The sequence below is a fragment of the Sceloporus occidentalis genome, unplaced genomic scaffold (assembly GCF_023333645.1).
Source record: "Sceloporus occidentalis isolate IW3139 unplaced genomic scaffold, rSceOcc1.0.p SCAF_3, whole genome shotgun sequence".
Taxonomy (NCBI): Eukaryota; Metazoa; Chordata; class Lepidosauria; order Squamata; family Phrynosomatidae; genus Sceloporus; species Sceloporus occidentalis.
In genome coordinates, this window is record NW_028316983.1 from 144,303,704 (window position 1) to 144,326,486 (window position 22,783).

General features: G+C 38.8%; 1 protein-coding gene across 4 annotated transcripts; it reads left to right on the top strand.

Annotated features, from left to right (window-relative positions):
• Nucleotides 1–658: 658 nt before the first annotated feature.
• Nucleotides 659–22,422, top strand: CLCC1 (chloride channel CLIC like 1). Of its 4 annotated transcripts, none has more exons than XM_089516522.1 (13): nt 659–766; nt 4,630–4,764; nt 6,643–6,753; nt 10,813–10,923; nt 11,514–11,735; nt 13,230–13,370; nt 13,814–13,907; nt 14,854–14,951; nt 15,034–15,180; nt 16,163–16,477; nt 20,204–20,269; nt 20,920–21,192; nt 22,083–22,422. In XM_089516522.1, the coding sequence occupies exons 2-13, from the start codon at nt 4,633–4,635 to the stop codon at nt 22,110–22,112; spliced, it is 1,740 nt and encodes a 579-aa protein (XP_089372648.1). In that variant the 5' UTR covers nt 659–766; nt 4,630–4,632; the 3' UTR covers nt 22,113–22,422. The 4 variants fall into 4 exon arrangements, with proteins under 4 accessions (XP_089372648.1, XP_089372647.1, XP_089372650.1 ...); XM_089516521.1 differs by lacking the exon at nt 659–766 and adding an exon at nt 878–969; XM_089516523.1 differs by lacking the exon at nt 659–766 and adding an exon at nt 1,049–1,539.
• The last annotated feature ends 361 nt before the right edge of the window (nt 22,423–22,783 follow it).

The following is a 22,783-nucleotide window of genomic DNA, read 5'->3' on the forward strand; positions in this document are numbered from 1 at the left end:
TGTGCCATATGCGCACATGCACAACCCTCAAGCAGATGGTTAGAGAAATAATAAATGACTAAGGCATGAAAAAGAGAGGGGCATTTCAAGGAAGGCTTTAAGCCTAAGCAAGCAATCTTAGAGCAGGCAAGTCCAGATTTTATTTATACAACAAAACATGGTAAACCAAAACAAAGCAAACCATGTTGAGGCATTTAAATGGAAGAGCCACTCCAGCCCTTGCTCTGAGCCTGAAGCTGGAAGCCTTGAGGAGAAACCTCAAAGGGGAAAATAGGAGAGGGACTGCATAAACCCTTAGTGTTGTGAGGTTCCTCAGCTTAATGTCCTAAACACACTGCAGAAAGTAATGGCCCAGTTTGAAACTCTGGCTCAGTGCTAGGAAATCCTGGGGATTGTAGGGTTCTCTGGAGAGAAGGCTGAATGCCTCACAAAACTACAATTCCCAGAATTCCCTAGCACGGCGCAGTTAAAGTTGCGTCATAACATTATTTATGCAGCGCCAATGCAGCCCTAGTCCCACCTCCAACTTCTCGCCTACTGCGCATGCGCGCCTAGCAACGGCACGGGTCCCACAATAACCAATAACAGCGCCCGATGATGATGACCTATCCCTTCGAACAGGCTGAGGTAGATGGCCGAGCGCATGGATTGCGGGAGGGGGCGTGGCCAGGGAGGCCGGGAAGGTCTACTTCCGCCCTTCTCGTGCCGGGTTGGGAATCAGAAGGAGAACCGTTAGCAGGCGACGGTTGGGACTGCGGCTCTCAAGGTGGGCGCGCGCGCGCGCGCGAGGGACGGAGGGAGGGGGCGCGGGGGGGGGGGGTGTTGAGGCGCGCATGCGTGTTTCTCTCAGTGAGGAGGAGCCCCTCCCTTCGCCTGACTCCTCACTCAGTGGAACTAGGGAAGGGTCGCAGAGTGAGCAGGGCTCCTCCTCCTGACAGCCTCACAATGGAGGACACCACCTCTGGGAATGTAAGCTCCGTCTTCCTCCTTAGTCCTGTTCAAAGGGGAAAGGGAGGAGGGCAGGGGACCAAACACAAAGCTAAACAACAACAACAACACTCCTATAATAATAATAAACGCTGCTCCTTCGTCCTGCTCAAAATGGAGGACGCCCAGGGGAAAAAGGAGGACATGCAAGACCCAAAACTGCTCGAAGCTGATCAGGAAACAGGCAAAGGCTGTTTGCAAGAGGTTTCCAGCGCTCCAGGAGATGACTGAGAAGACAGCCATCCCTAGGAGAAGCAACACACTCTTAATTAATGGAGAGACTGAGGACCCTTTTGTCTAATCGGTTACAATGGCTTTGCTTTGAAGATTAGACCAAAGTCCCAACGAAGTTGGGTGATACTGTTCCTCAGGCTCCGAGGAGCTCCTCCTTCCCGTGTCTTTTGCCACCTTCAAACCCAAGGCACCATGAAGAGAAGAAGAGTGCCCCCTTTCAAGCACTGGCACTCATAGCAAGGAGCTTTCGACTCCACAGCTCTCTACAGACCCCTGGCATTCAGCTGGCAGAAAAGAGAGATTGTTGCATGTTGCTGGGTATGTGTAGGAGAAGTGTGCATGTGTGTGGAAAGAACATGTCTGCATTCATCCTTGGGTCACCATCTCAGTATGCAACTTTCAGGCTGAAAAACTCAGGCTGCAATTATATGTAGAATGATATCTTTCTATGTTATACACTATAGCACTATTTAAATGTTTCCTTGGCTTTTTTGAGTAACAGGAAAAAGATATCAAAGACATAGCCGTATTAGTCTGGAAAATCAGTATGCAAGGGGATCGTGCTACACCTTTGAGGCAAGTTGAAAGATAGAAGTTGGTAGCATGAGCTTTTGTAGACTTAGAATAATAGAATCATAGAGTTGGAAGAGAGCACAAGGGCCCTGATCCAGTCCAACCCCATTCTGCCATGCAGGAACTCTCAATCAAAGCACCCCCATTGACAGATGGCCATCCAGCCTCTGCTTAAAGACCTCCAAGGAAGGAGACTCCACTACACTCTGAGGAAGGAGTGTGTTCCACTGTCGAACAGCCCTTACTCTCAGGAAGTTCCTACTTCCTCAGATGTGTTTTGTGGAATGGAAAACCTATACAGTATAGCAATCTGTGTGTGAGAATGTCCATAGGGATGCAAAACTTGGTGGGTGTGGAGATTAGGTGACAAGTTCAGTTTTAAGGATGGTTGTTGGGGGAACAAGGCAAGGATGTTGCCTAAAGCCAAGGTTAGTAGATAACCATATAATTGAAAAAAAAGTTATGATGAATTAGCCTTTTCCAAATTCTCAAAAGAAAGCCAAAACTGCTTTTTAAAATCTTCTCATTAAAAACAAAGAAAACAAGCATAGTCATAGCAAAAACAGTTCACCTCTGTTTTTTACTCACTTGCACAAATTTTAGGAAGTACTATTGCATCACCGTGAAGGAAATATGAAATTGCATACTGTAAGATGAATAATAATGGTAAACAAAACTGCCTGCTCTGGTCACCACAGAATAAGCCACCTGGCTGGCAGAAATAGAGGGGACTTCTTGTTTTCATAACATTGTTGGTTAAGTCTCTAGTTGTGACACAAGATCTCTTCTCTATGCCTTGAGGTTACCTTTTACCTCGTATTTGTTAGAAGGCCCCTGGTCAATTGACACTGCTCTGCTTTCACCCTTTATACACTTTCCCTAAATCTATAAGGGCTAGGGTCCCAAGTGTCATCCTCTTATAAGTTTAATATCTTCGGTAGACTGTTTCTATGTGTCTATATGATTTAGAATTCAAATAGGCAGAGGCTTCTGTTGTAACAAATAAACACTGACTTTATTGAATAACATTTACTAAGAAGGTAATAGGTAGAATAGTTCCAAGGTGGTCTGGTCACATAAATATTACAGTTGCAAGCATTTCACAGTTTCCTCTTTACAGTCTCCAATACACTTTCTCTCCCATTCCGTATCCTTGTCTCAACCCAGTTTCCTTCACTTCCTTTCAACTCTCTTAAACTTTCCCCTCAGCTGAACTAAACTGCCTTAACTTAACTGACTTCCCAGTCAGTCACTCCTCCCTTTTATATTTACTTCTTCCCCAGCTGGCTTCACAGTCAGCCCAAGCTGGGATTGGCTGTCAGGAACCCAAGTCTGCCTAGTGACTCCATCACAGTAGTAAAGTAATAGTAGATTAAAAACATCAGTTTTAGTTACCAATACTTTGCAAATTAGATCTTTGATAAAGATTGGAATAAGATGTTTGTGTTTTTGTTTTTTTAATTGATCATTTGATTGGAAGTGAAGACCATTTTCTGGTAAGAACTTTCTCCTTTTACTTCCATCACAGTGGAAGACAGGAACTGAATTCAAAATTATCTTGATGAACTGGAAAATTGAGCTGAAAGTAATAGAATGAAATTCAACAGAAACAAGTGCAAAATTTTACATTTAGGCCACAATAACAAAATACACACCGAAAGGATGGAGGGTACATGGCTTAGCAGCAGTACGTGTGAAAAGGACCTTGAAATTATTGTTGCCCATGAGTTGAACATGATCCAACAATCTGTTTTGGCATAAGCTACATAAGGGCTTTACCAGTGCCATCTTCAGCAGGTTTGGGCAGATTATCAGTCTATCTTGGAGGCCCTGATCTCTCCTCCTCCCCTTCTTCTCCTTTCTCAGAATTGTTTTATGCGTAAAATTTATACATATGTTGAGTTAAATATTAAATTTACTTAAATAAAACTGTTCTAATTTTAATGATCTTATTTCCTCATAAAAGGTTAAAATATTAATATACAAGAATGTGTGAGTGAAAATACACACAGCAAATAAAATATTTTTATTCAAATACTACATGAGTGGAGAGGCACAATGTCTGCATGTAGATATAAAGGGGACTCCCAAGGTTAAGAAATTTGAGTATCACTACTGTATTTTATCTTATATGCTATAATCTATAAGTTGCGAACAAGCCTTGAAGATATATATCCCCAGAATGTTTTACCAAAATCCCCGAAATTCCCCAATATCTACTGGAATATTCAGTCAAAATCCCCGGAAAGAAATTAATTAAATTCCCCAGATTCCAAGGATTTCCCCGGAAATTGGCAACGCTGGTTATACTAGGTTACATTCTGTACTTTAAAACTATATTCCCAGGCCTCAGTATTGGCAGTCAAAAATGCCTGGCCTTTAACACTTCTGCTTCAATGTCAATTTTAATTCCAGCCTTCCTTCATTACTTTACTTCAGTTCCTACATCCCAACATTTTTCCAGCTCTTCCATTCACCAACATACTTTAAAGCCTGGCTCACTTATAAATACAATTTTTATTTCACTTTCTCTTTTCTTTGTATTTTTGTAGAAATGATATTTAGCCATTTAACATTAACCCTATATATATTAATACAAAACAGCACAAAGTCCAAGTATAACAATATAAAATAACATAAAAGTGCTATACTTTCATACTGCTCAGTTACCTGCTGATTATACACTACTGATGGAATTATTTCCCCTCTTTATACACCCGCTATGTGTCTCCCCAATCTGTTAGTTCTGGAACACATGTATCTATATAAACAAATATTGGCTCCAAAGAGTCGTCTTGCATTTTACTAATACCACCTGTTGTATTTATCTGACAGGAGATGCTGGTTTCTTTGGCATTGTGTGCAGTCCTGCTAATAGGAAGGAGTGAAGCTCAGGATGATGACTGGATTGATCCAACAGACATGCTGAATTATGATGCAGCTTCAGGAACAATGAGGAAGCCTTATAAGGTAAATATTTAGCCATCATTTATTTTATTTTTGAATCTGAGTTGTTGAATTATTACTTTAGTTGAGGGATTCCTGAAATACAAGGAAAATGAATGGAAGGGATTGAAGAAAATTGTTCTAGGTACAATGGGAAAATGTGTGAGTTTTTAATAGTGTAGGGATGGGAATTGTGCAGCCCTCCAGATGTTACTGAAATGCAACTCCCGCTGGTTTTAGCCAGCATAGCCAGTGGTGAGGAATGCTGGGTGTTTTGAACAGTCTTAGTCAAGCCAGAGATAATACACAGGTAGTTGTAATTCAGCAACATCTGGATGCTTTTGTCCACAATAGCTGTTGAGTAGTATAGCCCAGTAACATAAAGAAAAACATGACTGTTTATATTAGAATTTGAAGCAGCACTCCATGCAGTGCATTGTGATGTTCAAAGTCCATTACCTGTCACACCACTACCAATACCAAATGTGGGGACCTCTACTTGTCCCACTCTCTCATTACCACCAAATGTGAGGTCTTCTTAAAACTTTTATCCCACCTTCTGGCACTGCTTATGGAGCTCATCTAGATTCATAGACAAGCCTAAATGAAAAAGCTCCCTATTGTGGAGTCATAAAACTGTGAGCCCAAAACAGACAAGCCAAATAGAATGACTTCCAACTGCTTCAGAGCATGATGTTTACATGACACACACCCTTCTGGAAACTGCTCCAAGGCTGCCTAAGGAGGCACAAATCCATGAGGAAAAGCTGGCGGCTCATTCAGGACCACAATGGCAGTCCGCTTCAGGAGTGGGCCGTCTGGTTGCCACAGTCCTGGGACAATCTAGGCCCAATTGTAGCTGCAGCTGCCAGAGACTGCTCCTAGCCACTGGTTTGCTTTGCCTCATAATGTTAGAAAAGTTAGGCCATCCAACCCTAATTGTCTTTGTTTGCAGAACTTTATTACTTTTATTTCCTATCACAGGCTACAACCTGCAAAGCACAATCAGTTATTCAGACTGCTTCCACAGTCACATTTAGTTTTTACTCTCTGTTTGTAGCTCCCTTTACCTAAATATCACCATATAAATTTTATTTATATAACCTATATCAGACATATCACATCATTCTCCTTGCTGACTAAAACTAAGCTGACTGCTGATAGTCTCTTAGCCTCTACCATTCTCTAAATTGTTCTCTTAGTTAGTCTAACTGACCCTAACTAACTGCTCATCTTTAACTGAACTAGTGTGCTCACTTTTCAAAAAAACATTCAGACTGATAACCATTAACAAGTCATCTCCACAATTCATGCTCTTACACCTCCCAACAGACTTCTTATCTTAATATCTCTACTATATAGTACATACAATACTTAACAATACTTTATCTTATGTCCTCTAATATTCATTCTGTACATTTACATAAACAGATCACACTCTTGAAACTGCCCCTGATATAGAAGGGAATACAAAGTAACTCATGCTTACATGGGTATCTTGATGCACATTAGAATCTTAGAGAGCTTTGGACTGGAGAAGCATCCATGAATTATGTTTATTCAACTCCGTTGATAAGATAGAAAATATTGTTCTGGATATGAACCAAGTTATATGGCCTTGGTAAAACAACTTACTATTCACAGGCTAGATCTGAGCTTGTTTACACTTAAAATGGACCTATTGAAATAAGTGGGTCTTCTTTAAGCATATCTAAGTTGGGATCCAATATTCTATGTTGAACTGTAATGAGTAGCACACTCTGTCTTTTTTTCTTCTTCTATCTAATTCTGTATTTCCTGAAAAATATGCAGAATGAAGTAACCAGATCTAAAAATTCCAATAATCTTTACATAGATAATACAAAAAATATTAAGAGTTACATTTGATTAAAATTACTGCAGGTCAATAAAGATGATTCTGAAAGTAAGAAAGTGTCAACAGAAGCAGTGGCAGAAGTAAATATTGTGGATGTTTCCCTGTGCCAAAGAAAATTAGATTCACTAATTTTGAAGGTTGGTTTGCATGTGTACTTTTTTATACTTTATGTATTGTTTATACTTTATGGATTGAACTATATTCCCACCTTCTGTCACCACTACTGAAGAAGTAATTGGTATTGTAGCTTATTGGTCTGTTTTAAAATACAATACATTATCTGTGAGGCTGAAGACACAATCCACAACCAGGATCTCAGTCAGGATCTCAAAATTGTCAACCATTGTAACTGCCACCTCCAACTTCTCTCTCCTCATTTTTATTTTCCTACCTTACTGACTAGTCAGACAATTTCTCTCTGTCATCTTAAATGGACAATTAGTAGTAGAAATTTAAAGATAAAGTTACCGTCAGAATTAGGAAATAAAAAAATAAAACCAGTAGAGTTAGGAGGAAGTCTCAGAACGTGACTGTTTGCTATCCAAAACACAAAGACATCAATTGGAAAATGTCTCTGGCATGTCTCAAACCTCCAAGTTTGCAAGTAAGCAGTTTGTGGAGATCCATAGTGTAATGCTGATAAAAGACCTAAGTATTCAGCCTGACAAGCGACACGGTCCAAGCCTGGATCAGAGTCGCTATTGAAATGGCTCTGGTATGTTTCAACCTCCAAGACTGTAAGAAAGTAGTTTGTGGAGAGCAATAGTGTAATAGTGATAACAGATGTTAGCATTCAGCCTGGTGAACAACAAGAATCTGGGTCAGAATCGCTTCTAAAGAAAATATTTCTCTCGTCTAGTGAGAGCGAGGCTGAAATCTGGTCCCCATAGCAGTGGTTAATCCGGGGGTGGGGGGGGGGTGGGGGAGAAAAGGAGATAGAATGAAGCATTAAGGTGAAAAAAGAGTAAGAATCAGGTAAAAGACCCAAAGCCTTACCTAGTGAGCCCATTAAGATCGGCATAGGCAACGTGGAGAGCAAAAATGTAGAGATAACTTCCAGTTGCCATTTTGAAACTGGAAAAGCCTTACAGAAAAAGAAGGCAGAATCCAAGAAATAACCAATCAGAGTTTAGTACAGATCAACAGGGTTCTTTGATGGACAGCATGGCTGAGTGCAGTGATATAAGGAAGCAAACAGCAAGCACAACCACAGTCTGCTCTTGAAAGCAATGTGCAAAGCCAATTTCTAAAATATTTGGAATGCATTATGGGAGATTGAGCAAGCACAGCATATCAAATTAAATCTCTAACAAAGCAAACTTCAGTACAGCCTTCTGCATCTAGTAAAAATTCTGAAAATGCAGATAATTCACAAAGAAATAATTTAAAATTTTTAAGAGATTTAATTAGCAAAGAGGTACAGGCAGAAATTAGTTGGTTTAACAGACAGCAACATTTAGATTTCAGTTCATTAGGATTAAATAACATTAATGTTAACACAATTAATGTAAATAGATCTAAAACATTAGGCAATATAAATAATTTAAGTGGTTTAATTAATTTGTAGTTGCAGAAGGACACAGCAAATCCAAATACATTTAGTGAATTACAAATTTAATCCTGGTTTTCATAATAAAATTCATGGTTCAAATTTGTCAAGTCAAGAGCAGGTGAGAGTTATAGAAGAACAGAAGAATGAGAGAGTAGAACTAGAGTCTCAAGGAAAATGCAAAGAAAACAAATAAAAACCATTTAGAGACTATGGAGGAGTACTACAGCATGTATTGGGAAATGCCAATACAGAATTTACGTTTAGAGTCTGATTCAAAGGGATAATTGGAGGTTACGAATTCATAAGAAGTGAACTCAGAAAAGGATTTGGAAAAGGAGAGTGAAGGTTTTTAAAAAATATATAGAGCAGTTTAAAGGTTTGTTAAAAGTATTATTTGCCTTAAATCTACTGCATGGAGAGTCTGTGCAAAAAACATCTGGTGCAGCAAAGAAAAACAAAATAGTTGGCAATTGTCTTACAGCAAATGCCTTTTCAAGATGTTCAACTTCCTGTTCCTGCAGTGTTAAAAAAATTATTAGAACAAGAATGGGAAAATCCATAAAGTATCAGTCTGAACATTACAAAGCATTAGATAAACTGCAGTAATATGTTGCAGATATCAGCAATGATGCAACAGCTTATTCAGCCAAGGCAATTGCAGCAGTAGAGGTAGGACGGTGTTATGGCTGAAATACGGGGAGGTTGATTTTAAGGCTAGAGTAAATTTATATACTTTTCCTCTGCTACCGATTGTGCAGAAAGTGCTGTTGAAAATAGCACAGAAGAATGTGATTTTGATTGCTCCTTATTGGCCATGCAGACCATGGCTTCCAACATTGCTGGAAATGTCTGTAGAGAGCCTGTTCCGTGTACCTCTAAGGAATGACCTATTGCTACAAGGTCAAGTTTCGTATCCGGCTCTGTGGTGGCTAAATTGGCTGTCTAGAATTTGATAGGGAAAACGGAAATTCACGGTTACTCCTCATCTGTAACGGACATTATTTTGAGGTCTAAAAGGAGATCCAGTCAAGGTATCTATGAGAACACTTGGAAGACATTGCTGAACATTCTGTGCTGTTAGACGATGTAGTCTTGTAAGATGACCTGTTTTTAATGCAGGATAGATTAGATAAAGGTTTGCGGCCAAACACACTAAAAAGACAGTTGTCAGCCTTGTCTTCAGGTCACTCTGATTCTGAAATACCATTATCTTTGCATAAACATATTAAGCAATTTCTCGGGAGTGCAACTTTGAGTGCTCTACCAGTGTTGCACAAATTTCCTTCCTGGGACTTTGCTTTGACTAAGTCCTTTTGAGCCTTTAAAAAAAATCCTTAAGGTGTGCCTCGTTCTCGTTCAATGTGCTCTTTTTAGTAGCAATCACATCGGCTCCTGGAGTCTCTGAGTTGGCTTCTCTATCTATAAACCCAAATCTATACAGGTTTGATGAAGATAAATTAACTTTCATTATAGACCAGACTTTCATGCCAAAGTCGTTGAAAACTAAGGTAGAAAGTCAGGTGCTGGATTTGCCAACATTCTGCCCTAATCCAAGGTCATCCTTTGGAATTGAAGCGGCATTCCTTGGATGTCAAAAGAGCAGTAAGACTTTACTTGAAAAGGACTAAATGATTCAGGAATTTATATCCTTCAGTCCGAGGTTGTTGGGGCTAAAAGCATCTAAGTAAACACTATCTAGATGGTTAAATACATGTATATATCAGTGTTGTGATTTGGCAACAATTCATAGGCCAAACATGTTTGGGCTCATCCTACCAACAACAGCCAATAGAGTAGCAGCTTCCGTAGAGGATGTATGTAAGGCTGCAGGCTGGAAGGAGCCATCAACTTTTGTGAAGCACCATAAATTAGTCAAATTCAGATCTAGTCAAGCAGCCTTTGGGAGGACAGTCCTCCAGGCTATTGTGAATCAAGTTTGTTCAGACCCTCCCTGAGATGTAGTGACTTGGGTATATCCCATGTATTGTGGATTGTGTCTTCAGCCTCAAAAAGAATAAGTGGTTGATACTTACCAAGAATGGTAATTCTTGTGAGGCTGATGACACAATCCACTCCCAACCAAGGACCAAAAAAAAGGCGGGAGGAAGACATGTTAAAAATAAGCAATTAAAGTTTAGATTTATTTAATTGGTTACCAAGAAAAGAAGATAAAAACAGAGGAGAGAGGGGTTGGAGGTGATAGTTACAGCAGTTTAGAATTATGAGATCCTGCCTGAACTGGTTGGCATGAGGGAATAACCCATGTGTTGTGGATTTTGTCTTCATTCTCGGTAATTGTCAACTGCTAATGCTATATATTATCATGATACCAGAAGACATACCTGGGATAACAGTGTTGGCCATATAGCAAACACAACAGCATCCAAAATCCACAAAGCAATGGTACCTTTATTGGATCATTGGATCCAATAATCATACAGGAGAAGAACAAAAAATGGTGTTCACATTGGATACAGTGTTTAAATACTTTATTTGTTCCAGTTTGACAGTTCCTTTAAATTGTCTTTGTAATTGTATGGCTAAGCAATATATTGGACAACCATATTGTCTGTCTAATAAAGTACTGTGGGAAATAAACTATTGTTATGAGGGAAATTAATATTCAAACACTTTATTTTTGTAGCTTGAAGACTATGAAAGGAAAGATAAAGCCAAGTTTTATGAAAGCAATAGCATCCATGTATTTAAGAGATACTTGAATAAGATTTTAAATGAAGCTGGAAGAATTGGTCTTGTGAGTATCTACATTTTGAAGAAAAATGTTGAATATATATTTGGGCTAACAAGAGACCACTTGTTAGGATCAAGCATCCAGTTACAGGCTGAGTTTCTCATATCCAAAATTCTTGGAACTAGAAGTGTTATGAATTTCTGGTTTTTCAGATGTTGGAATATATGCATATACTTAGTGAGGTATCTTGGAGATGGCAAATCTAAATATGAAATTTATTTATGTTTCATAAGCATCTTATACACACATGCATAATTTTATGCATGATGTTTTTAGTAATTTTGTGCATGAAACAAAGTTTGTGTGCACTGAACCATCAGAAAGCAAAGTTGTCACCATTTCAGCCACATATGTGGCCTATTTTGGAATATTTTGGAATTATAGATAAGGGAGACTCCGGCTTGGATTCCAAACCTTTATTTTATTTTATTCATTCATTCATTCTTTGTAAATGGTTGGTGTTGTATATGTTTTAAATTGTTAGCCATCACAATTACAGCACTCAATCAGGAGGTGCCTGAACCATCCAACTCGGATTTATTGTCAGATTCCTTTCCTTTGCAAAATTGCTGTTTTGTATTCTTTTCTTTTAGCCTGATGATAGCTCCGGGGATATGCACTATGATGCTGAAATCATCCTCACTAAACAGACATATAATGAAATTAAAAGATTCCTTAATGAAGAGGGCTGGAAATCAGCTGCTTTAGATGATGCACTTAGTGATATTCTGATTAATTTTAGACATCATGATTATGAAGCTTGGAAATGGAAGTTTGAGGATACATTTGGAATTGACCCATATACTGCTTTCATGGTAAGATAATTTTGATGATAATGTTATTTTCTATGGCACTATACCAGGTGTTCTAGGATACTGTATATTTCAGACGAAGGAACTGGCATAACCACCTCAGTATTCCTTGCCTAAGAAAATCCTAAGAAATGTATGGTGTTGCCATGTTTGGCAGGCAGCTTGAAGACACACACACACACACACACACACTCACTCACTCACTCACTACCAGAGCGTAGAAACATTACTTTTTAGAGTACAATTGCCAGAAACTTCCACACTGTGCTGTCACTGGGAATTCTGGGGATTGGTAGTCCAAACCAGCAATTTTTCCAAGCTCTAGTTACTACTACAGGGTCAGGCAACCTGCTTTCTTGTAGGTGTTTTGAACTGTGACTCCTTGCCTTTTTAAACATTGGCCATGCAGGATTGAATTTAGGGGACTGTAAGCCAAAACATCTGAAGGGCATTATGTTTACATACCTTGATGGATAACCTATGCAGGGAACTAGACAGGGGGAGTGTTTCCCTGTTAGTTTTCAGAAGCTTTTGATACCATCAACCATGGTATCCTTCTGGACTGCCTCTCTGGGATCATTGGTATGGGACTTGGAGGTACTGTTTTACAGTGGCTCCACTCCTTCTTAGAGGGAAGAACTCAGAAGGTGGTGCTATTTTTGTGATGGCTGAATGCATCTACTCTCTTTGTGCATTCACTCAGTTAACAGTATGCCAAGGTTGCTTAATTTGTGACTCACATGGAGCTGACTAGCCCTGAAAGGTTTCCTTCTAGAGACTCAATAAACCTCCTGATTATAGTGCCTATATGGGAGTAAAAACATCCATGTATATGAAGCATCAGCTGATTCATGGTGTATAGGAAGAAATCTAGTGGGATCTAAATTGTACAAGCCTAATTAATAACTTTTGAGTATTTCATGATCATTCAACATCATTTAGGCCCAAGAAAGATGGGCCAAAAGTGCTGTCTTGCCGCCGAAACTAGAGTTCAGCGCGTGGCAACCGCACGCTCCAGAACCCTAGTACGTGTGGGCGGTGGCCTAATGGTGGCCTCCCATCCACATGGGCGCCACCATCTTTATGTAAGCGACGCACAGCGTCTGCACATCGCTGCACGTCACGTCATGAGTGTGCCAATGGCACACTTACGACGTAACCTGGGCACCACAAAAAGAACCCAGAAGAACCAGGTTCTTTTTATTCCGGAGGGACGTCACATGGTTTGGCAGCTGCAGCGTTCCTCTGGAGTTAAAATGGGTGCCTGCAGACCGCCATTTTCGAGCGGTCTATACCATACCTAAGTTTCAGTTCAGCAAGCCCTTCCTCTCAGGCCTAATTATTATGAATTCTGTTGTGAACTTTGAGGGTTTTTCTATTATTTAAACAAGTGTTTTGATTTGTAAAAGGGTGATTCTTTTTCAGAAGCTTGGCTGTAAAACTGAAATTGTTTTGCATTCATCTTTTTGGTGTTTTTTATCTCTTGTTTTCTAAAAGGTACTTCTGTGTTTAGTATGCATTGCAGTAATTGTTGCTACAGAACTGTGGACACGCATTGGTTGGCTTACACAGCTAAAACGTGTTATGTTCATAAGTTTTCTCATCAGTTTTGGATGGAACTGGATGTATCTATATAAGGTAAACAGTGAATGTGTTACAAAGGGACAGGAAGATGTATATTTATGTACCTTGGAAAGAAATTATGTATATATTATGCTTATCACTATTCAGCTCTTCACAGCATGGTTCAGTATGAGTCAGTTTCCATACGCTCTACTGTTAAAAATAAACAAAAATAAGTTTTACTGCCCTTTGGATGTTTTCCTCATCCTAGCAATAAGTGCTTGCAACACTGGGCATGTTTTGTGGACTGGGGCAAAAGTATGTACAGATCTGACTTGTAGGTATTTGTACATTAAAACCTTGTGAGATTGCTTGTACTGCAGTCAGCCCTCCATATCCATTGATTCTGCAACCACAGATTCAGCCAACCACAATTTGAAAATATCACTAACCAAACAAAAATGAAATTTATTTAATGATTTTGTTACAGCATTAACATTTTGTAGTTTTTCTTGTAGATAGCCTTTGCCCAGCATCAAGCTGAAGTGGCTACAATAGGAAATTTTGATAAAGTTTGTGCAGAGAAGATCCACTGGAGTGATAGTATTATGGGTGAGTGGTTTGTCACTTTAGTTTTTTACCTTACCTTTTCATGTCAAATTTGTTTTTAAAATGGTGATGTTTACCTTAAAGATATGGCATATACATGCTGTTATATACTGTTAATAGTAAACATTGTTTTTAAATCAGCTTTTCACTTTAGGCCAACTCTACTGTAATCCTATGGACCAACATAAGGATTTGGGGATTATTGCCTGCATATGCTATCATTTCAAAAAGCTTTGTTTTAATGTGTCATGCCCATAGTATGTTTGAAGATAGTTCTTTAAGAAAAATCTCTTAATTTATGATGGTACATTCAGTTAACAGTTCTCTTTTAAGTAGTTCTGTAAAAGACCAAATATTTGGAGAGGAACATGTTCCATCTATATGTTAGATCTTTGGACAGTGAACTGGAGTCTAGTAATTGGATCTCTCTTGAACAACTAAAACATAACAGAGAAGAAGTGCAGTAGCAAGTCGGGGAGGAGTGCAGAACTATTCTCTCCCTCCTGCAGACCTTTTTTTCCAGATGTGTAAATATGCTGGGATCATGAGAGAGAGTGTAAGAAAGAAAAGGGAGATCATGGACGATAAAACATATTCTATCCTCTCCTCTATTTAGACTTTAGGCAACTTAAGTTCTTAGAACCAACTCTGCTACCAAATACAGGTCGTTGACACCCTAAATAATAGTGCATTGAATTGAAAATGCTACTTTACATAAATTGTAAAGTTCATCCTTTTAAAGATAATTCTCAGCCATTTGCGGTTGTGCACTTGCTGCAGCACTGGCGTGAATCTCGCCAAAGCAGCCAAATCCCACTTTATCGGGCCCATTCTACTTTCTAAAATGCTCCTAAAAGTAATTATAAGTACTGGTCAGCTTAAAGATAATTAATTTATCCTTACGGCTGTTTTGTGTATAGCTATACAATTTCTTGCTTTTTCACTACAGAATGGCTTAGAAGCTCATGGACCTTCCAAGATGATCCTTGCCAAAAGTATTATGAAACTCTATTAGTAAATCCCATTTTGCTCGTTCCTCCAACAAAGGTATTCTCCATTTCTAACCTAGCCATTTTTTTTCTAGTAAAGTAATCACAAATCTAATTTTTGTTGCTGTCCCTTGTTTTAGGCATTGGCTGTTACTTTTACCAATTTTGTAACAGAGCCATTGAAGCACATAGGCCAAGGTATTGGTGAATTTATTAGAGCACTCATGAAAGAGATCCCAGTGTTGCTACAGATTCCAGTACTAATCATCATAGCAGGAGCAGTTTTGGTATGTAAATAGCATGCATGAATTAAAAATAACAAAAAATGAGATTAGTTATTTTTAGTTTAGACAACAATTTAACACCAGTGAGGCTAGTAAGGGCCCAACCAGCCATTTAGACCCACTTGAGAAAATAGCTGTCACAGCTGCTTCTCCTAGAATAAAAGGAGTGAGAGAGCAACTTGTGCTGGGAGAGGCAGTTGTATTTCTAATAATTGTTCTGCATATGTCAACTAGAAAAAAATTGAAGTTTTAAAATGAATACACTGTAGCATTATAAAACACTGAACATAATCTAACTTTTGGCACTGAGTGGACTTGCCTAAAAGCAATGATTAATATGCAGTCACAATCCATACTCTTAACAGTCCATACTATTAACAGACTCAGACGAATACAGTTACCTAACAATATAATTCCATTTTGTGGAGGACACCATTCTAGAGAAACTAACCACATATTTTCAATAATGATGACTCACAATGTAGAAAAAGTCTGATGGGTGTTCATATAGGAAATTTCTTGATAAAATTATGTTCAAGATCACATAATTACAAAAGTGTAATTATATATCATTTCCTGTCCTGGTTCTCCAAACCTCCCTTAACAGTCAGCAGCCACACCAAGCAATGAAGGTCTGCTCTGTTGGTGATCAGGACACAGCAGGATGATGTTTCCAGCCCCCTCCCACCAGGAATTTGATGTTCAACAAAGACTTGTGATGAGTGATTGTTGCACTGCACATTGCTGGAAGGAGAGACATGGAAACATCCTACAGCAATAGTGCCACAATAATAAACATGAATACCAAATAGTTACAAACACATAAGCCTTGCTAGTCAACAGGTTGCAAGCCATGGCTTTTTTAATGGGAAATTATGTGTGTATGTTCTATTTATTTTCAAAAAAAATCATGTAAAGCCTTACATAATAAAGAATAGAAACACAATTTTGTCAAAAAAATTAATGAACTGTTTCTCTGCTGTAGATTTTTTGCTATGGAGCAGGAAGATCAGTTACTGCACTAAGGCAACTAAGTTACCAGGACAAGCAGCAACCTCCCCCACTTCCTCCATGGGGTGGACAACAAGAATCAATTCTGTATCCAAATGGTGCAAAACTTAAGGGCGGCTACTTGATGGGAGGCACTGGCAGTATCTCACGAGGACCTTATGACAGAGGAGATGCTTCAGTGAATAGACACCAGCCTACAAAAGATGATCATGAAAGCAACATTGAAGTTTTGCGAGCAGGTGATATGCTAGATGACCCAACAGGGGAACATCCCAAGTTGACAGTCAAAGTAAGTAGACGGATGTAGATTTTTGATTCACATTAAACCCTTTCAGTTAATACTGCAGAAAATTGACTTCCACATAAGATATATAGATATAGATATTCCAAATTGTGATACTGTAATTGCAATTAAATTATATTCCAAATTTCAGCACAAAAAGTATGCTAGATGAATATTATGTATATTTCATTAAACTAAAGATATCAGCCAGTGTTCATTATCAGCTACGTGTACTTAAATAATTGACCTGCTCTGGCCAAACTCGCCCCAACCTAATGAAAACATCATTCGCTCACGCTCCTATTATTGACAGAATGGACCTTCTTTTTCCCATGCAGTGGATGCCCAGTTCAGTAGGTTGTGAGGGGAATTACAATTGTGGCAATAGTGTCACATTTGTGATCAAGTAGTGATTGTGAATACAGAACAGTTAACTACATATTCATGATCACTAAAACTGACTGTCTACAAAGGCAACAACACCTCTCAGGAAAGTGGGACCAAAAACAAAAGATGTGCCCCTTCCAGAAGTATTTCATGAATTAGTTATGGCAGAGTGGGATAGTCAATTACATACCAGAAGATTATTCAAATTCAAAACACACTGCAAAGATAATCCAGTTTGAGACTGCTTTAATTGTCCTGGCTCAATGCTAGAGAATCCTGAGAACTGTAGTTTTATGAGACATTTAGCTGCCTCTGGTAGAGGGCGCTGTTGCCACAATAAACTACAATTCCCAGGATTCCCTATCACTGAGCCAAGACAGTTAAAGCAATCTCAAACTGGATTATTTCTGCAGTGTGTTTTAAACCTCAGTCTATTGTGAGCATTTTGTGTGTTTTCAAGTCATTTCTGATTTATGGCAAGCCTAAAGTTAATTTATTCTGAAAGGGTTTGCCTTTGCCTTCCTCTGAGGTTGAAAGTGTGTGACTTATCCAAGGTCACAAAATCAGTTTCCACACTTTAAATACACAGGCAATGGAGGTGGTTTTAGTTCCACTGGTGCATGTGCAGCTTTAATTTCAAGGGTGTTAGCTCCAAAAGAAGCAAATGCAGTGTTGAGTGCTCAAAGGGGGGGGAGGAGCAAATAGTGCATTGAAGAAAAAGCTTCAACATCCTCTTTGAGAGCATCAGCAGTAGGCTCTTCATTGCTATGAATCAAATACAATTTTGCAAATGCTAGTCTTGACATAAAGATCATGAATCAGTGGTTGAAAAGAGCATATAGGGTGGCACCGTTTGCAACAGATGGAACTAAAGATAGTCAGCAATATTCTAGATCTGCTACTTAGTTAAGGAGATATAATAATAATAATTTGTTTTATTTATATACTGCTATTCCAAAGATCATAGCCTGACCTACCCCCACCAACCCACCTGAAGAAGCAGTAGCCAGATTGCACAAAGTAGGTTTCTATCCTCCCTGCCAGTGACTGCTCCTGTAACAAAGAGAAGCAGGACCCCTAACATCTTTGTTGCTGCCTTGTTCACTGGAAGCGGGAGAGGTGGACACTTCATCCTTCATGCTTCCAGCTTGGTAGCTGAACAGATACTTCCCTCTCCCAATCCACCTGTTAGCTCTCAAGGTGAGATGGAGTGGTATTTACATGGGTTTACAGCAAGACTGCATAGTAGTCTTATTGAATACAAATCAGTTACAGATCTGTAATTCTAGGTTACAAATCCATAACTGCAATATTGAATACCAGGTTCTGTAGCATTTGCACCTAGATGAATCACAGAAGCAGCAGTTGTGAGATGCTGTCTTTGATTCTGTCACTTGACGGCCTGTCAGACATCCAGAGTAAATCTGGCAAATGCTCCTTTTACAGGATATTTGTTATTTGGAGAGAAGGTCTTAGATTAAGTATTGATTGAAACTAAGGATGAAAATTAGGCTATGCTGGTAATTCAGAAGAAAAAATGGACAGGAGACCCATTCAGTCCTCCTTTTCTCTCATTTCAGTGTGGGAGTTGATATAGAAGGCAACATGACTTCATAAATTTTAGGCTTCAGTTTAATCAATCTCAGTTTCAATTTAGACCTCAAAATCCCAGCAGTCATCATGTGTATCTGCCTCACCCCCAAGAAGCACAAAGTTGTAATGCAAGTAATTCAGTTCCTTCTGCAGATTGACACTATACTCTATGCTGGTACATCAGTTGTTTGTAGGAAGTTGTTTGATAACCATTGATGTTCCATAATATAGTGGGGAGCATCACCTAAGGTTAGATCTCAACTTTAGAAACTGCTTTTAAAATTACCAATATTTCAACATGGAAACACTAGAATCAAGGACATTTTATAGTAGGATATTACGTAGTGTCTATAGATTTAACAGAAGGTCAGCTGTGGAGAACAAATATCTCCAATCTGCAGAAGGTTCTGCACATAGGGGAAAATAATGGACTGTTTGTCTTGTTCAGTCCAAGCGCATTAGGCCACCAAGATTATTTCTAGATACTGTCACACTGGTAACACAACAAGCATTTACTTACATTATATTTACACACACAAGCTTACCCATTTGTGTGGACTGTGCCCGCAGTCTCACAGAGAATGGTAAACATTTAGTTGCTCTCTGAGAGTTACTGGGAAAGCAGGAGCTTGAAGTAAGTATGGTAATCAACTTTCATTCATCATTGTAAAATAAATATTGTGTGTAGCCTGCATTTGGCATAAAGGTGTTACAAAATGTATTGTGACTGAAATTGACTTGGATTAAGATAGCATCTATGCCCCTCCAGAATTCTATCAATTTGACAACATCTCATGTGATTATGGATTGCTTCACTGTTTCATCCAGAGAATGAGACTGTGGTACTTACCATGAGAGTCGTTTTGTGAAGGGACAGAGGAACAATCTACCCCTGCCCAGGATTGGTGGTTGCCAAGAGTATACTGAATCATGTGTGAGATAGATAGGCAAGTCTCTGAAACAAAACTGAGGGAGAAAGAAGTCAGAAGTAAAACAAAAGTTAAGGTTACATGACTCCTGCCTCTGTTACTGGCACAAGGGGAGATGACCCATGTGACTGTGGATTGCAGCTCCACAGAATGGCCCATGTACCAATACCTGATTCTGTGGTGCTATAGTTCACTGAGACGATATTGTTGCCATCAAGTTGACATTGGTGACCTTATAAGATACATCCACAGCCCAGCTCAGGTTGTGGAAACTCAAGGGCTGCAGCTTCCTTGAGTTTATCCATCTGGATTGTGGTCTTCCTGTTTTCCTACTGCCTTCTACCTTGCCAAGCATTATTGTCTTTTCAATTGAGTCATGTCTTCTCATGATGAGTCTGAAGTACAACAGTCTCTGTTTAGATATCTTGGCTTCCAGGAAAAGTTCAGGTTTGATTTGTTTATTTGTTTTTTTGGCAATCTCTTTCAGCATTACATTTCCAGTGAACTGATTCTCATACTGCCACCTTACTTCACTTTCCACTTTGGTGGAAACCGTTCTAAATAAACATTATTATTCCAGTTTTGCGTAGAAATCAGAAATATGATGGCATGGACAGTCCTGACTTCAATGTGTTATTCAATGATACATCTTGAGTTAGATGACTAATAGGAGGGGAAAGATTGATTTAAATAAGACCTACACTACTGTTCATTGCATGTATACTCTGTAGTGAATTTGAGTTAAGTGGGCTTACTCCCAAGTAAATGTGTATAGGGCTGTAGCCTTCATTATTTGATTATCTTGATTCACCTTGTGTTTCAGAGCAATTCTTCTTCTGAAGAACACTCAGAAAAAGAACAAGAAAAAAAGAAAAGTGAAGTCCATCTAGTAAGTTTATATAGGATTTTATTTGTAAGAAAAATCACTACAAAATCAAGAGTGCAGATAACTTGATTTTGAGCTTGATTTTGCTGGAATTGCCGTAATTTATATAGCTGATTTACTAATTGCAGTTTCATACCTTATATTTTGTAGGTTGTCCCACTCATCGGATCTAAACTAGAATCCTGTTTGGTGACATATATTCTCCATTATGCTTCCGTATATTTTTAACGTTCTGGAAGTTGTCTTATATTCCCTTGCACAATGCCCTTGGTGTGCTTTTAAGCCCAATTCTCTCAGCCACCAAAGTGTACTCCTGGGTATATTCCATCTGCCTTTACACATCTAGCAAAGAAGCAGCCTTATCTATAGTCACAGGCTGCTCCTTCCAGAGATGCATTTAGACACATGCCAAGACACACCTTCACAACCAAGTGTGCCTGTTGTACACCTGGGAAGTGGGGGCAGCACAGCCTCAGTGTCCTAAACTGACAGAAATTCACCCACTGGAAGAACTTTTTATTATTTCAGGCTTAAGGTTAGCATGTGTTTAGTCTTTTGTGGATCCATCTGCCTAAAAGTGGAATATTTTTGATATTACATGGTCAAATGTTATTTGTTCCACAAAGTTCATTAAAACAGCTATCTTCTTACAGACTGGATTGCATGCTAAATCAAGTGATGAGGCTACAGATAAAACAGAGGGGAAGGGCACAGACCAGACTGTGGATGAAGGAAAGACTAATGAACTAGACAGATCTAGCCACATGGAACAATCTGTAGAAGGCAACAGAGATGAAACAAAGTATAACATTCATGAGGATGAGAGGATGAAAGATGCTCTGCATTCAACAAAATTAAAGAGGAAAGAGAGCAGCTCATGTGCCTCAGAAGAAGACACCAAAATAACAGAGAGTTTGAGCTTTACTGTAAGTTGAACATAGAATCTCTTGTATAACAGAAAGTGGAACTATAGCTTAGCTTACTCTGCCTTTCCAGTTGCTGGAATGGTGGAAACACCATGGTTGTTCCCTATTGTAGGCATGCTGCAACAGGTGGAAAAGACCCAGATAGCAGTACAAACAAAGCACATGTCCAATGTTGCTTTATTATTATTTTATTAAAGTGTAGCTGCATAGTTCTATGTGAGTAACTTTGGCAACATTCAAGAACAGTAAAGGTTATTTATACTGCCTTTGCTTCCTTACTTTGCTTCCTTACTGAGTCATTATGAAGAGCTCAATTATTACAGCTAAATTTATTTTTAGGGTATCATATTTAGTGATTGAGAGAGTTGATAGCTAAGTTATTATTTGTTCTGCACCTCCTTGAGAGAGATTTTTTTTAAAAAAACTGAATTCTAACATAAGTGCTACTTCCTTTAGACATCATCGTGAGTAGAGGGAAACAGGGAAAGGTAGCTGGAGTGGAACAATGGACATGGCAGTTATACAGCTGTGACCTCTTGCCTTACTGCACATTTAGGGGGGGAAATGTAGTGCTGTAGTTCGTATTGGAAATCAGTTGATTAGATCCTGATTTTAGGTGTTTGCAACTGGGTTATCATTTCCTCTCCCCCCGGCTTCTATTCCAACCACCTAAAATGGAACAGAGAGGTGGGAAAATTCTGCTGTGGAACCCTTCTGATGGCAAGAGGGAGATCTTGTACACTTATTGCATTTGTGATGGTTTTCCTCCAATACTACTGTAAAAATACCAGGGCGCTGGCTTTATTGAAATCCTGTACTCAGGGAAAAATTACAGCTTGAAAACATATCCGACAAAGCGGCTTTTCAATATTTAAATCTTCTCATTACAGGAACAAAATCAGAGGAACACTGCTTCCTGACCTTCATTTTTACATGGAAACCTTTTTGTAAAAAAAAAAAACACGTCTGCTTTGAAAACTATAAATGTAACTGTTCTTGAACTGAGGGAATGGTTTACTTTGTCATTTATTGATAACTACAGGAGCATCTTGCATTCTAGTTAGATTAATAGAAGCATGTTTTTCTAGAAGACCTAAATTATGTTTACTAGGTATTTGATTTCATACTGCAGTTTCAACAGATTTTTAAAGCATCTTCTGGGAGATCTGAATCTACATTTCATGTATAAAAATATGTTTAATTTTGTATTTGTAATTTACCAGCAAAATAAAAAAAACAGCAAATGTGATCTATATAATTTGTTGCATGTTTTATAACTGTCTTCAAGAAATACAATTTAGTTGTAGCATGAGGTGATCCTTGCTGCTAACTCATGAGTCACTGCTGTTTCTTACGTAGTGTCATATTTTGGCTTCAGGAAAGTTTGAAAAGCCAGCAGCTTTGCATGGAAATCCTTAATCCTACCCCGGATAATAAGGGATAACATGTGTCAAGATCCAATAGATCTATTGCCAGAGCATAAGTCACCATCAGTGTAAGGGCAACATAAGGCACAGTTCTATCTGTTCACCACTCACTGGCTGCTAGGGGTTACAAGAACTCTTACACACTTAAGGAGGTACTGTTACCT

Coding starts and splice junctions, on each gene's coding strand:
- CLCC1 (XM_089516521.1), top strand. CDS start 946: ATGGAGGACACCACCTCTGGGAAT. Junction 970..4,629: donor AGGACACCACCTCTGGGAAT/GTAAGCTCCGTC, acceptor TTTATCTGACAG/GAGATGCTGGTTTCTTTGGC. Junction 11,736..13,229: donor ACCCATATACTGCTTTCATG/GTAAGATAATTT, acceptor GTTTTCTAAAAG/GTACTTCTGTGTTTAGTATG.